This window comes from Callionymus lyra, chromosome 4 (assembly GCF_982586985.1).
Source record: "Callionymus lyra chromosome 4, fCalLyr1.hap1.1, whole genome shotgun sequence".
NCBI lineage: Eukaryota > Metazoa > Chordata > Actinopteri > Syngnathiformes > Callionymidae > Callionymus > Callionymus lyra.
The window spans coordinates 4,660,889-4,678,080 of NC_141821.1; the positions used below are offsets into that span (position 1 = coordinate 4,660,889).

General features: G+C 40.0%; 1 protein-coding gene and 1 non-coding gene across 3 annotated transcripts in view; one reads left to right on the forward strand and one right to left on the reverse strand.

The window, feature by feature from the left end:
* Positions 1-380: 380 nt before the first annotated feature.
* Positions 381-17,192, reverse strand: part of eml3 (EMAP like 3) — a 67,426-nt gene continuing 50,614 nt past the window's right edge. For both annotated transcript variants that reach the window (XM_087788527.1, XM_087788528.1), the window contains 11 exons: positions 16,497-16,635; positions 13,850-14,001; positions 13,644-13,769; positions 12,050-12,181; positions 10,950-11,017; positions 10,138-10,226; positions 9,803-9,900; positions 9,641-9,728; positions 9,484-9,582; positions 9,280-9,410; positions 381-1,618 (listed from right to left, as the gene is read on the reverse strand). In XM_087788527.1, coding sequence (XP_087644653.1) covers positions 1,367-1,618; positions 9,280-9,410; positions 9,484-9,582; positions 9,641-9,728; positions 9,803-9,900; positions 10,138-10,226; positions 10,950-11,017; positions 12,050-12,181; positions 13,644-13,769; positions 13,850-14,001; positions 16,497-16,635 — 1,374 coding nt within the window. In that variant the 3' untranslated portion in view covers positions 381-1,366. The remainder of the gene's footprint in view (positions 1,619-9,279; positions 9,411-9,483; positions 9,583-9,640; positions 9,729-9,802; positions 9,901-10,137; positions 10,227-10,949; positions 11,018-12,049; positions 12,182-13,643; positions 13,770-13,849; positions 14,002-16,496; positions 16,636-17,192) is intronic.
* On the forward strand, positions 15,777-15,849 carry trnav-aac (transfer RNA valine (anticodon AAC)). Its single transcript has one exon. It is a non-coding gene; the product is annotated as a tRNA-Val (tRNA).

The following is a 17,192-nucleotide window of genomic DNA, read 5'->3' on the forward strand; positions in this document are numbered from 1 at the left end:
AATTTTTTATTATTATTTGTGTCGCTAAACTATGAAACTTTTAGATTTCTGCAGAACTGAAGCACATTTCTTCATTTAAAATATGATAAAACACAACCTTCCAAAAGGAAATTTTAATTTTAATGTTATTATAACATTGAATATCGAATTTAGCATTGAATTCGTTTTGATTTTTTTTTCATGCATTGAAAACAGTGCTGGAAACTGAACGTGTTTATCATAATTAATTTCAATGTCTGAAAATGATATTCAAAGTATGATGTCACAGATTAATTTAGTATTAAAGTTTATATTAACATAGACATTTTTTTTTTTAAGTCCTGTATCAATTCCTAACTCCAATAGTTTTCTTTCGAGGTCAAACAAATGATCAAACGTCATTTATTTACACATGAACAGTTTTTTATTAAACATTTGTCGAACTTCAAATCGCATTTGTTGCATTTCACACGTCACAACACTGCCCACTAGTGACGAGAAACGCGCATTACAGTTCGTTGCAGCGTCACATTAATCCATTGAAGTCCTACACACTTTGATAAAAGGATCACAAGGATGTCGTGGGTTATTATCACAGTCTAAGGTCAGCTTGTGAGATGTTAAAATGAACATTATCAGCAGAGGCGATGTGGAATGAGACGGACCAATGATGCAGGAACAACCATCTTCAGTGAGTCAGAGAAAATAGTCCCGTATTGTTCATGTTGGACCATCTGACACTTCACACAGGAAGTCTCTCTTCCTACAGGATCGATAACGTTATATCTCGTTATGTTAAAACTACTCTACAAATATAGTCCGAGACCAACGAGTCGAGCCAAGAGGTTCTGCAAACATTAAAACCTCAACACACCGTTAGCATGAGCGATGTTAGCATGAGCGATGTTAGGCTAATGTGATGAAAAGATAGAGCGGAAGAGAAAAAAAACATCAATATTTAACACCCCCCACTAAAAAGTTCACAAATATCTCAGGAGCTTGAGAAAGTTCTAAGGCCATTGGACCTGCTCGCTCCGATGTTTTGCAGGGTTTAACCTTTTCGACCTCACTGGTGGAACAGATCCAAGCGTCTGCTCACAGAGACGGTCCTGAGGATGTTTTTCTACAGACTCCTCTGAGAAGGTCATCGGTTCAGGTGCGGATATAGACCTGGAACTTCAACCTTGTGTTCCAGCTCCAGACACGGGTGGAAGACGGCGTCGAGCTAAAGCAGGTCTTCCTTCCATCATCCAAACTTCAATCTGTGGAGCTTGAAACGTGTTATTTTGGAGGACATTTTTCTTGATTGACATGTAGCCACCGCTAGCAGGTTTAGCTGAATCACACACGTGTCAACTGAGCTCAAGAGTTTTAAAACAGCAAAGCTCTAATCCAAGATGGCGGCCGGTTCCGGGGAGCTGGTGGAGGCGGACGAGGCGGAGGCCAGTCTCTCTCTGCCGTTGGCCGTCCCTCCTCCTGCTCCTCCTGCTCCTCCTCCTCCTCTTCCTCCTCCTCCGAGCACCTTCCACTGCAGGATGCAGGTGTCTTTGCCGCCCATGGAGAGCAGGTGAGCGTCGCTGTGAGTGAAGCAGACGTTGGTGACGTGGCTGCCGTGGCCGTCGTAGCGGTGACTCGGTGCCTGGCGGATGACAATATGGCGGATGACAATATGGCGGATGACAATATGGCGGATGACAATATGGCGGATGACAATATGGCGGATGATAATATGGCGGATGACAATATGGCGGATGACAATATGGCGGATGACAATATGGCGGATGACAATATGGCGGATGACAATATGGCGGATGATAATATGGCGGATGACAATATGGCGGATGACAATATGGCGGATGACAATATGGCGGATGACAATATGGCGGATGATAATATGGCGGATGACAATATGGCGGATGACAATATGGCGGATGATAATATGGCGGATGACAATATGGCGGATGACAATATGGCGGATGACAATATTGCGGATGATAATATGGCGGATGACAATATGGCGGATGACAATATGGCGGATGACAATATGGCGGATGATAATATGGCAGATGATAATATGGCGGATGACAATATGGCGGATGACAATATGGCGGATGATAATATGGCGGATGGTGGATGACAATATGGCGGATGACAATATGGCGGATGGTGGATGACAATATGGCGGATGATAATATGGCGGATGGTGGATGACAATATGGCGGATGATAATATGGCGGATGGTGGATGACAATATGGCGGATGACAATATGGCGGATGATAATATGGCGGATGACAATATGGTGGATGATAATATGGCGGATGACAATATGGCGGATGACAATATGGCGGATGATAATATGGCGGATGACAATATGGCGGATGACAATATGGCGGATGGTGGATGACAATATGGCGGATGATAATATGGCGGATGGTGGATGACAATATGGCGGATGACAATATGGCGGATGATAATATGGCGGATGACAATATGGCGGATGATAATATGGCGGATGACAATATGGCGGATGACAATATTGTGGATGATAATATGGCGGATGATAATATGGCGGATGATAATATGGCGGATGATAATATGGCGGATGACAATATGGCGGATGACAATATGGCGGATGATAATATGGCGGATGACAATATGGCGGATGACAATATGGCGGATGATAATATGGCGGATGACAATATGGCGGATGACAATATGGCGGATGATAATATGGCGGATGGTGGATGACAATATGGCGGATGACAATATGGCGGATGGTGGATGACAATATGGCGGATGATAATATGGCGGATGATAATATGGCGGATGGTGGATGACAATATGGCGGGTGACAATATGGCAGATGATAATATGGCGGATGGTGGATGACAATATGGCGGATGACAATATGGCGGATGATAATATGGCGGATGACAATATGGCGGATGACAATATGGCGGATGACAATATTGCGGATGATAATATGGCGGATGACAATATGGCGGATGACAATATGGCGGATGATAATATGGCGGATGATAATATGGCGGATGACAATATGGCGGATGACAATATGGCGGATGATAATATGGCGGATGGTGGATGACAATATGGCGGATGACAATATGGCGGATGGTGGATGACAATATGGCGGATGATAATATGGCGGATGGTGGATGACAATATGGCGGATGATAATATGGCGGATGGTGGATGACAATATGGCGGATGACAATATGGCGGATGATAATATGGCGGATGACAATATGGTGGATGACAATATGGCGGATGGTGGATGACAATATGGCGGATGATAATATGGCGGATGGTGGATGACAATATGGCGGATGATAATATGGCGGATGGTGGATGACAATATGGCGGATGACAATATGGCGGATGATAATATGGCGGATGACAATATGGCGGATGACAATATGGCGGATGACAATATGGCGGATGATAATATGGCGGATGACAATATGGCGGATGACAATATGGCGGATGGTGGATGACAATATGGCGGATGATAATATGGCGGATGGTGGATGACAATATGGCGGATGACAATATGGCGGATGATAATATGGCGGATGACAATATGGCGGATGATAATATGGCGGATGACAATATGGCGGATGACAATATTGTGGATGATAATATGGCGGATGATAATATGGCGGATGATAATATGGCGGATGATAATATGGCGGATGACAATATGGCGGATGACAATATGGCGGATGATAATATGGCGGATGACAATATGGCGGATGACAATATGGCGGATGATAATATGGCGGATGACAATATGGCGGATGACAATATGGCGGATGATAATATGGCGGATGGTGGATGACAATATGGCGGATGACAATATGGCGGATGGTGGATGACAATATGGCGGATGATAATATGGCGGATGATAATATGGCGGATGGTGGATGACAATATGGCGGGTGACAATATGGCAGATGATAATATGGCGGATGGTGGATGACAATATGGCGGATGACAATATGGCGGATGATAATATGGCGGATGACAATATGGCGGATGACAATATGGCGGATGACAATATTGCGGATGATAATATGGCGGATGACAATATGGCGGATGACAATATGGCGGATGACAATATTGTGGATGATAATATGGCGGATGACAATATGGCGGATGACAATATGGTGGATGACAATATGGCGGATGACAATATGGCGGATGACAATATGGCGGATGACAATATTGCGGATGATAATATGGCGGATGACAATATGGCGGATGACAATATGGCGGATGACAATATGGCGGATGATAATATGGCAGATGACAATATGGCGGATGACAATATGGCGGATGACAATATGGCGGATGATAATATGGCGGATGGTGGATGACAATATGGCGGATGACAATATGGCGGATGGTGGATGACAATATGGCGGATGATAATATGGCGGATGGTGGATGACAATATGGCGGATGATAATATGGCGGATGGTGGATGACAATATGGCGGATGACAATATGGCGGATGATAATATGGCGGATGACAATATGGTGGATGATAATATGGCGGATGACAATATGGCGGATGACAATATGGCGGATGATAATATGGCGGATGACAATATGGCGGATGACAATATGGCGGATGGTGGATGACAATATGGCGGATGATAATATGGCGGATGGTGGATGACAATATGGCGGATGACAATATGGCGGATGATAATATGGCGGATGACAATATGGCGGATGATAATATGGCGGATGACAATATGGCGGATGACAATATTGTGGATGATAATATGGCGGATGATAATATGGCGGATGATAATATGGCGGATGATAATATGGCGGATGACAATATGGCGGATGACAATATGGCGGATGATAATATGGCGGATGACAATATGGCGGATGACAATATGGCGGATGATAATATGGCGGATGACAATATGGCGGATGACAATATGGCGGATGATAATATGGCGGATGGTGGATGACAATATGGCGGATGACAATATGGCGGATGGTGGATGACAATATGGCGGATGATAATATGGCGGATGATAATATGGCGGATGGTGGATGACAATATGGCGGGTGACAATATGGCAGATGATAATATGGCGGATGGTGGATGACAATATGGCGGATGACAATATGGCGGATGATAATATGGCGGATGACAATATGGCGGATGACAATATGGCGGATGACAATATTGCGGATGATAATATGGCGGATGACAATATGGCGGATGACAATATGGCGGATGATAATATGGCGGATGATAATATGGCGGATGACAATATGGCGGATGACAATATGGCGGATGATAATATGGCGGATGGTGGATGACAATATGGCGGATGACAATATGGCGGATGGTGGATGACAATATGGCGGATGATAATATGGCGGATGGTGGATGACAATATGGCGGATGATAATATGGCGGATGGTGGATGACAATATGGCGGATGACAATATGGCGGATGATAATATGGCGGATGACAATATGGTGGATGACAATATGGCGGATGGTGGATGACAATATGGCGGATGATAATATGGCGGATGGTGGATGACAATATGGCGGATGATAATATGGCGGATGGTGGATGACAATATGGCGGATGACAATATGGCGGATGATAATATGGCGGATGACAATATGGCGGATGACAATATGGCGGATGACAATATGGCGGATGATAATATGGCGGATGACAATATGGCGGATGACAATATGGCGGATGGTGGATGACAATATGGCGGATGATAATATGGCGGATGGTGGATGACAATATGGCGGATGACAATATGGCGGATGATAATATGGCGGATGACAATATGGCGGATGATAATATGGCGGATGACAATATGGCGGATGACAATATTGTGGATGATAATATGGCGGATGATAATATGGCGGATGATAATATGGCGGATGATAATATGGCGGATGACAATATGGCGGATGACAATATGGCGGATGATAATATGGCGGATGACAATATGGCGGATGACAATATGGCGGATGATAATATGGCGGATGACAATATGGCGGATGACAATATGGCGGATGATAATATGGCGGATGGTGGATGACAATATGGCGGATGACAATATGGCGGATGGTGGATGACAATATGGCGGATGATAATATGGCGGATGATAATATGGCGGATGGTGGATGACAATATGGCGGGTGACAATATGGCAGATGATAATATGGCGGATGGTGGATGACAATATGGCGGATGACAATATGGCGGATGATAATATGGCGGATGACAATATGGCGGATGACAATATGGCGGATGACAATATTGCGGATGATAATATGGCGGATGACAATATGGCGGATGACAATATGGCGGATGATAATATGGCGGATGATAATATGGCGGATGACAATATGGCGGATGACAATATGGCGGATGATAATATGGCGGATGATAATATGGCGGATGGTGGATGACAATATGGCGGATGACAATATGGCGGATGGTGGATGACAATATGGCGGATGATAATATGGCGGATGGTGGATGACAATATGGCGGATGATAATATGGCGGATGGTGGATGACAATATGGCGGATGACAATATGGCGGATGATAATATGGCGGATGACAATATGGTGGATGACAATATGGCGGATGGTGGATGACAATATGGCGGATGATAATATGGCGGATGGTGGATGACAATATGGCGGATGATAATATGGCGGATGGTGGATGACAATATGGCGGATGACAATATGGCGGATGATAATATGGCGGATGACAATATGGCGGATGACAATATGGCGGATGACAATATGGCGGATGATAATATGGCGGATGACAATATGGCGGATGACAATATGGCGGATGGTGGATGACAATATGGCGGATGATAATATGGCGGATGGTGGATGACAATATGGCGGATGACAATATGGCGGATGATAATATGGCGGATGACAATATGGTGGATGATAATATGGCGGATGACAATATGGCGGATGACAATATTGTGGATGATAATATGGCGGATGATAATATGGCGGATGATAATATGGCGGATGATAATATGGCGGATGATAATATGGCGGATGACAATATGGCGGATGACAATATGGCGGATGATAATATGGCGGATGACAATATGGCGGATGACAATATGGCGGATGATAATATGGCGGATGACAATATGGCGGATGACAATATGGCGGATGATAATATGGCGGATGACAATATGGCGGATGACAATATGGCGGATGACAATATGGCGGATGACAATATGGCGGATGGTGGATGACAATATGGCGGATGACAATATGGCGGATGGTGGATGACAATATGGCGGATGATAATATGGCGGATGATAATATGGCGGATGGTGGATGACAATATGGCGGGTGACAATATGGCAGATGATAATATGGCGGATGGTGGATGACAATATGGCGGATGACAATATGGCGGATGATAATATGGCGGATGGTGGATGACAATATGGCGGATGATAATATGGCGGATGGTGGATGACAATATGGCGGATGATAATATGGCGGATGATAATATGGCGGATGGTGGATGACAATATGGCGGATGATAATATGGCGGATGGTGGATGACAATATGGCGGATGATAATATGGCGGATGGTGGATGACAATATGGCGGATGATAATATGGCGGATGGTGGATGACAATATGGCGGATGACAATATGGCGGATGACAATATGGCGGATGACAATATGGCGGATGGTGGATGACAATATGGCGGATGACAATATGGCGGGCGACAATATGGCGGATGACAATATGGCGGATGATAATATGGCGGTTGGTGAATGACAATATGGCGGATGACAATATGGCGGATGATAATATGATGACAATATGGCGGGCGACAATATGGCGGATGACAATATGGCGGATGGTGGATGACAATATGGCGGATGGCGGATGACAATATGGCGGATGACAATATGGCGGATGGTGGATGACAATATGGCGGATGACAATATGGCGGGCGACAATATGGCGGATGACAATATGGCGGATGATAATATGGCGGTTGGTGAATGACAATATGGCGGATGACAATGTGGTGGATGATAATATGATGACAATATGGCGGGCGACAATATGGCGGATGACAATATGGCGGATGATAATATGGCGGATGATAATATGATGACAATATGGCGGGCGACAATATGGCGGATGACAATATGGCGGATGATAATATGATGACAATATGGCGGGCGACAATATGGCGGATGATAATATGATGACAATATGGCGGACGACAATATGGCGGATGATAATAGGATGACAATATGGCGGATGACAATATGGCGGATGATAATATGATGACAATATGGCGGGCGACAATATGGCGGATGATAATATGATGACAATATGGCGGGCGACAATATGGCGGATGACAATATGGCGGATGACAATATGGCGGATGATAATATGGCGAATGGTGAATGACAATATGGCGGATGATAATATGATGACAATATGGCGGATGAATACGTCGTACAAGTTACAAGTCAGAAATTATATTTTCTCTGTACGGTTATGAATTAAAAATATTGAATTTAGAAAGTTAATTTTTTATTATTAGAATATGATTAAAAAAACGTTTTTTTATATATATATATATATATAAAAAAAATTAGAAACATTTTTTATCAGATATTTTAAAATAGAAATGATTGAATTCATAATAATCTTAATAATCTTAATTTAAAGAAAAGTATTCAAAGATAAAAACAAACACAACACCTTCCAGACATGAATAATCAATAGAACAGAAATGATCTAAATTATATTTTCTCTGTATAGTTATGAATTTAAAATATTCTATCTTGAAAGTTTACTTTTTATTATTAGAATTAGATTAAAAAACTTGTATTTGTTTTTATATTAAATTAAAACATTTTTGAAAATAGATATTTCATTATAGAAATGATTAAATTCATATTAATTATAATTTAAAACAAATATTCAAAGATAAAAACAAACACAACACCTTCCAGACATGACTAACCAATAGAAAAGAAATTATACAAATTGTATTTTCTGTGTACGGTTATGAATTTAAAATATTGTATCTTGAAAGTTTACTTTTTATTATTAGATTTAGATTAACAAAAATTGTATTAAAATACATTTTTTGAATAGATATTTCAATATAGAAATGCTTAAATTCATATAAATGATAATACTCAAAGGTAAAAGTGATGAAGCTCCCAGACATGACTGATGGATCGCACCTTGGGTTTGGGGCAGGGATACGTGAAGAGATGAACTTTGCAGAAGTCGTCGGCGACGGCCACGACTCTCTCGCTGTGCGAGCGACACAGAGCGTTGATGTCGGTGCCGTCAGAACCTTCCAACCAAACACCTTCACAAAACAAACGTTGGGGTCAGCGCCTTCACTTCCCCTCGACCTTCGACCCTCGACCCTCGACCCTCACCCATCACGTGGAAGCCCAGCACGCACGTGAACGACGCCCACTCTCGGTCTTTGCTCTCGGAGCGGTTCCTCAGTAGTTTGCAGCCGCCGGCGACGTCCCCTGACGACGACACTCAAATGAATAAACACGATCTCGTGTCACATTATTAGACACTCACAGTAGAGGATCTCGTAGTCTCCCGAGTTGGACATGATGAACTTCCCGTCCTTGGACCAGTCCAGGTGAGTGATGAAGCTGGAGTGACCCTGGTGGGACGAGTCATTGGAGTTAGACGTCGGGCTCAGTGCTGCCCCCTGGTGTGTGAAGACTTCTTTCTTACGTTGCACTTCCCGAAGCGAGTGTAGCGTCGACCAGAGTCCGTCACGCTGTAGACGTAGATGAAGTTGTCGTGAGAGCCGACGGCCAAGAAGCTTCCGTCTGCACAGAACACCAGAGACATCGTGACGTCTCAGTATTTCTTGGATTCAAAACCAAGTAAATTCATTTCTAACACCATCTAAGTGCAGAGCACAGTGAGTATTATTGTAGTTCTGGTCCTTAAAGTATTTGTTACTGGGACGCACAGAAGGAAATGATGCGTATAATATAAATAATGTTCGATGATGTTCAGCTGCTGAAGTATAAATACTTTTACCACGAGTATTTGTCACTGACCTGGTGAGTATCTCATGACTGACAGCTGCTCGTTGCCGTCGACCGACTCTGAGACCGTCTCTCTGGTCAGCAGGTCCAGAACCATCCATCTGTGGGTGAAGAACATGATTCAGAACATTATAGAACATTCAGAACATGATGGATCATTCAGAACATGATGGAACATTCAGAACATTTTAGAACATTCAGAACATTCAGAACATTATAGAACATTCAGAACATTATAGAACATTCAGAACATGATGGATCATTCAGAACATGATGGAACATTCAGAACATTTTAGAACATTCAGAACATTATAGAACATTCAGAACATTTTAGAACATTCAGAACATGATGGACCATTCAGAACATTCAGAACATTATAGAACATTCAGAACATTTTAGAACATTCAGAACATGATGGACCATTCAGAACATTCAGAACATTATAGAACATTCAGAACATGATGGACCATTCAGAACATTCAGAACATTTTAGAACATTCAGAACATGATGGAACATTCAGAACATTTTAGAACATTCAGAACATGTTGGACCATTCAGAACATTCAGAACATTATAGAACATTCAGAACATTCGGAACATTCAGAACATTCAGAACATGATGGAACATTCAGAACATGATGGAACATTCAGAACATGATGGCTCATTCAGAACATGATGGAACATTCAGAACATGATGGAACATTCAGAACATGATCGACCATTCAGAACATGATGGAACATTCAGAACATTCAGAACATGATCGACCATTCAGAACATGATGGAACATTCAGAACATTCAGAACATGATGGATGATGTCACCTTCCAGTGCTGAGACCGACCGACACCACGGATCCATTCGGGCAGAAGTCGGCACACAAGCCGTAGTCCTGGCAGAAGAAGAACACAAGCATGTGAGGCTGGACTACTGTGAGTGTCACCTTAGCATGTGTGCTTATTTTAGTGTTTCCTTTAGTGTTTCTTTTAGTGTTTATTTTAGTGTTTATTTTAGTGTTTCCTTTAGTGTTTCTTTTAGTGTTTCCTTTAGTGTTTCTGTTACAGTTTATGTTAGTGTATATTTTATAGTTTATGTTAGTGTATATTTTATAGTTTATGTTAGTGTTTCTTTTATGGTTTATGTTAGTGTTTATTTTATAGTTTATGTTAGTGTTTATATTTTAGTGTTTATTTTAGTGTTTATTTTAGTGTTTATTTTAGTGTTTATTTTAGTGTTTATTTTAGTGTTTCTGTTAGTGTTCATTTTAGTGTTTATTTTAGTGCTTCTGTTAGTGTTTCCTTAAGTGTTTCTGTTAGTGTTTCTTTTAGTGTTTATTTTAGTGTTTCTGTTAGTGTTTATTTTAGTGTTTATTTTAGTGCTTCTGTTAGTGTTTCCTTAAGTGTTTCTGTTAGTGTTTATTTTAGTGTTTCTTTTAGTGTTTCTTTAAGTGTTTCTTTTAGTGTGTCTTTTAGTGTTTTTGTTAGTGTTTGTTTTAGTATTTATGTTAGGGTTTCTTTTAAAGTTTATTTTAAAGTTTCTGTTAGTGTTTCTTTTATTGTATCTGTTAGTGTTTGTTTTATAGTTTCTATTAGTGTTTCTTTTATTGTATCTGTTAGTGTTTGTTTTATAGTTTCTGTTAGTGTTTGTTTTAGTATTTCTCTTAGGGTTTCCGAAAGTGTTTCTTTTCATTTTTATGTTAGTCTTTCTTTAAAGTGTTTCTGTAACAGTTTCTGTAATAGTTTCTGTTCATTTTTCTTGAAGTTTTTCTTATTTTATCTTAGTTTTTCTGTTAGTGTTCCTGTTAGTGTGTCTGTTAATGTGTGTGTGCTTTATAAGTGTGTTTACATGTTAGTGTGTCTGTTAATGTGTGTGTGCTTTGTATGTGTGTGTGTCTATGCAGGTGTGTGTGGTCCATGTGTGGTACCTCCAGTGTGATGCACCAGTCCAGTTTGTGTTGCACTGTGTTCCACAGACACACTTGTCGGTCGTTGCCACAAGAGAGGAAGATGTCCAGCGAGGGGTGAGTGGAGAGACCCCACATCTCATCCACGTGACCCTGAGATTTAACATCATTCCAACTTCATTTAAAATAAATCTAACAAACTCAATCAACATTGACATTGACTGAACATTTATTGAATGAAATAACAGTCTGAGAGTTAGAGTTAGAAGAAGAAAAACAAGAAGGAAAAGAAGAAGAAAAACAAGAAGGATAACAAGAAGGAAAAGAAGAAGAATAACAAGAAGGAAAAGAAGAAGGAAAAGAAGAAGAATAACAAGAAGGAAAAGAAGAAGGAAAAGAAGAAGAATAACAAGAAGGATAACAAGAAGGAATAGAAGAAGAAAAACAAGAAGGAATAGAAGAAGAAAAACAAGAAGGATAACAAGAAGGAATAGAAGAAGAAAATCAAGAAGGATAACAAGAAGGAATAGAAGAAGAAAAACCAGAAGGATAACAAGAAGGAATAGAAGAAGAAAAACAAGAAGGAAAACAAGAAGGAAAAGAAGAAGAAAAACAAGAAGAATAACAAGAAGGAATAGAAGAAGAAAATCAAGAAGGATAACAAGAAGGAATAGAAGAAGAAAAACAAGAAGAATAACAAGAAGGAATAGAAGAAGAAAAACAAGAAGAATAACAAGAAGGAATAGAAGAAGAAAAACAAGAAGGAATAGAAGAAGAAAAACAAGAAGGATAACAAGAAGGAATAGAAGAAGAAAAACAAGAAGAATAACAAGAAGGAATAGAAGAAGAAAAACAAGAATAATAACAAGAAGGAATAGAAGAAGAAAAACAAGAAGAATAACAAGAAGGAATAGAAGAAGAAAAACAAGAAGGATAACAAGAAGGAATAGAAGAAGAAAAACAAGAAGGATAACAAGAAGGAAAAGAAGAAGAATAACAAGAAGGAAAACAAGAAGGAAAAGAAGAAGAATAACAAGAAGGATAACAAGAAGGAAAAGAAGAAGAATAACAAGAAGGATAACAAGAAGGAAAAGAAGAAGAATAACAAGAAGGATAACAAGAAGGAAAAGAAGAAGAATAACAAGAAGGATAACAAGAAGGAAAAGAAGAAGAATAACAAGAAGTAAAACAAGAAGGAAAAGAAGAAGAATAACAAGAAGGATAACAAGAAGGAAAAGAAGAAGAATAACAAGAAGGAAAACAAGAAGGAAAAGAAGAAGAATAACAAGAAGGATAACATGAGGAGGAAAAACACTAGTAAAAGGGTTTGTTATAAACTTTGTATTTATAATTATAAAATTACTTAAAATGAGTGTATTTTCTATTCTAGTTGCATTTAAAATATATATAATTATATTTTCTCTGTCTATGTTTTTATGTGTGTTATCTAATCATTTTATCAGGCCATCGATGTGGCAATAAAAGAAAATTGCCAAAACCAAAATTTCCATCTATAAGTTCAACCATAACCGACCCATCCTGAGATACTTCTAACTTCTTGAGTTCTACTGTTAACCACAACAAAAATAGTGTCAGAAGGATGGTGTGAACGCACCTGAACTATGGCCACGAATCCATCGCTGAAGCTTCCTCTCAGGATGGCGTTCCTGGTCGTGCCCACCAGCAGCTCGTCCCCGTCCACGTCGGCCAGGGTCCTCACCGCCCCCAAGTTCTCCGGGATCTGGAGCGGAAGGAAGGTGAGGTTTGACCTCTGGCGACCCCGAAGGTCGGACACACGCTCACATACAGGTCAAGGTTCACCTCACACTCTCTCTCGGGGGCCAGGTCTGCGCTCCAGCGGATGATCTTCCGGTCCTTCCCGCCCCCGCTGAGGATGGCGCCGCCCTGGAGGTTGCAGAGGGTGAACACGCTGCCCTCGTGCGCTCTGGTCTGACGCATGATCTGGAACGTTTCTGCCACAGAGACAATAATAAGAATTTCAACACATGATGCCTTATGCTGTGTCTCAAATCACATACTTCTCTTAGTACACTAGAAGTTAGTATGCATCAGGATAGTGTACGTACTAACTAGTAACTAATCCTCCACAGATAGTATGTCTCAAATCACATACTACTCTGAGTATACTAGAAGTTAGTATGCATCAGGATAGTGTACGTACTAACTAGTAACTAATCCTCCACAGATAGTATGTCTCAAATCACATACTTCTCTGAGTATACTAGAAGTTAGTATCATCAGGATAGTGTACGTACTAACTAGTAACTAATCCTCCACAGATAGTATGTCTCAAATCACATACTACTCTTAGTATACTAGAAGTTAGTATGCATCAGGATAGTGTACGTACTAACTAGTAACTAATCCTCCACAGATAGTATGTCTCAAATCACATACTTCTCTGAGTACACTAGAAGTTAGTATGCATCAGGATAGTGTACGTACTAACTAGTAACTAATCCTCCACAGATAGTATGTCTCAAATCACATACTACTCTTAGTATACTAGAAGTTAGTATGCATCAGGATAGTGTACGTACTAACTAGTAACTAATCCTCCACAGATAGTATGTCTCAAATCACATACTTCTCTGAGTATACTAGAAGTTAGTATGCATCAGGATAGTACACTAACTAGTAACTAATCCTCCACAGATAGTATGTCTCAAATCACATACTTCTCTGAGTATACTAGAAGTTAGTATGCATCAGGATAGTACACTAACTAGTAACTAATCCTCCACAGATAGTATGTCTCAAATCACATACTTCTCTGAGTATACTAGAAGTTAGTATGCATCAGGATAGTACACTAACTAGTAACTAATCCTCCACAGATAGTATGTCTCAAATCAAACTCTGCTGCTACAAACTAACAGGAAATGATGGACAGCTTCTTCTTCTACTACTATTTAACGATGGTTGCAACCATTCGTAGGAACACTAGCGACACCTGCTGGCAGCACGTTTTGCAAGTTTGGAAAAATAAAGAAAGAAATAATATGAGAATCGAAATATTCGCGAGATATTTAAGCTGGTATCAGCAGCGAAGACGTGTCATCCTTCTACTGCTGCTGAAAATACAACTGTAAGTATATGAATATATATATATATATATATATATATATATATATATTTATATATGACGTAACTTCCGTTCACAACGTCACTAAGATGGAGCCGTTTAGTGTAGAAAGTGTCCATCGATCCATACTCAGTTTTGTGGGCGTTTTAGTGACAATTTAGTGTGTATGAAGCACTATATTTAGCATACTAAGAATTGAGACGCACTTACGCACTAAAAATACTAACTTTGAGTACGCAAGTATGCGATTTGAGACACAGCATATAGTTTGTTGGGCAAACGTTTCGTCCACGAGGGGGCGCTGCAGGTGAGCGCCTGTCAAAGCGGTTCTTGTTGAAAATTCTGAGGATTTTTCTTTACGTTAAATTTGAGTTTTGCGGTAACTTTAGAAGTGTTTTGAAACGAGTGACGTTTATATTTAATTTTATTGTTGTTTTGTTGGAGTCGATTTTTGATTTTAAAGTATTTTCAAGAAAAGTACATGATACTGGTCGTATTTTTAAAATCCCGGCTGTGATCATGTTATCAGCTGAAGAGAAGACTTGTCTTTATTTTATTTATTGACCTCGAGAATATAAATTATAGCGCGCAGCTATTTTTCGCTATCAATATAAAGTGATCCACCTTCTGCCTCTACCACAAGTTTCCGTAGTGTAGTGGTTATCACGTTCGCCTAACACGCGAAAGGTCCCCGGTTCGAGACCGGGCGGAAACATATTTTGTCTCGAGCTGCGGGACCCATGAAGAATATTTTAATATAGAGAACTATTGATATTCCTCTGGTTTAAGTTTGTCTTTAAACACTTTCTACACTAGATATGCGATATTGACACTATTTTTAACCAATAAAATAATACCTTCTACTTTGTTATGGTTCGATATACAGTTTTTTACCCCAGACAATTACATTCATAACATGTGTTTAGAAATGTATATTTTACTGTTTTCCTTATTTATTTATTATATTTTTTATTTAATCTTTCATTTAAATTGTTTTTAATTCATTTCTTTCAATCTTTTTTTTTATTTTCTGGACCCGCTGTTGTCAGTAATATTGACGAATGTTAATATGAAATATTTCATAGCGTTTTGAGTTTTGCTGTTTTTACAAAAACAAAAACAACTTAACGCCCTGAAAGATAGCGTCATAGAAGTGTTAGCAAGTTTTATTTTGTCTTCAGAAGAAAACAACCGACATGTTGTATTGTGATGCTGTGAGTTCAGGGTCACGTCCCGAACAAAATGTATATTTACTGTTTCTATGACTTGTTTTTGTCTCTGTATAGATGTTGTAATATCTCTCTCTAGGTCGACGTGACTAGTGCTGTCGTCCAATCAAATCCTTCAGAAACACAAACTCACCTTTGGCTCCTTTGCCCAGAGTTTTGGTGTCGGCCGCTGACTTCCCCCAAGTCAGGATGTTTCCCTCGGAGTCTCCGGTCAGAACATCTCCGGTCAGACTGAACACGAAGCACTGGACGAACTTCGGCTTCTTGTATTTCTGAAAAAATAAAACATGGAAAATCATTTGTTATTATATATAAATCAATAGAATTCACTAGAACATCCTTCTTTTTTCCCATTTTCCATTTATTTATTTATCCTGAAACTATGATGTATTTTAACTATTAGGTCATCTCTGGGTCAAGGTGACCCGAAGATTCGAAAACACAAGGAATACGACAAAGTTTTGAATTAAAACATTTTTTTTAAGTATATATTTTATTGAGTATTGTTTTTATTGTTTAAGCGCTTTGTGACCCTGGTCTGGAAAAGCTCTATAAATATAAATGACTTACTTATTTACAAACACATTTGTTTTCGGGCCTCCGGGTCACCTTGACCCAGAGATAACACAAGGGATACCCTAAACACATTTGTTTTCAGGCCTCCGGGTCATCTAGACCTAAAGATAACACAAGGGATACCCAAAAACACATTGGTTTTAAGGCCTCCGTGTCACCTTGACCCTCAGATAACACAAGGGATACCCCAAACACATTTGTTTTCAGGCCTCCGGGTCATCTAGACCTAAAGATAACACAAGGGATACCCAAA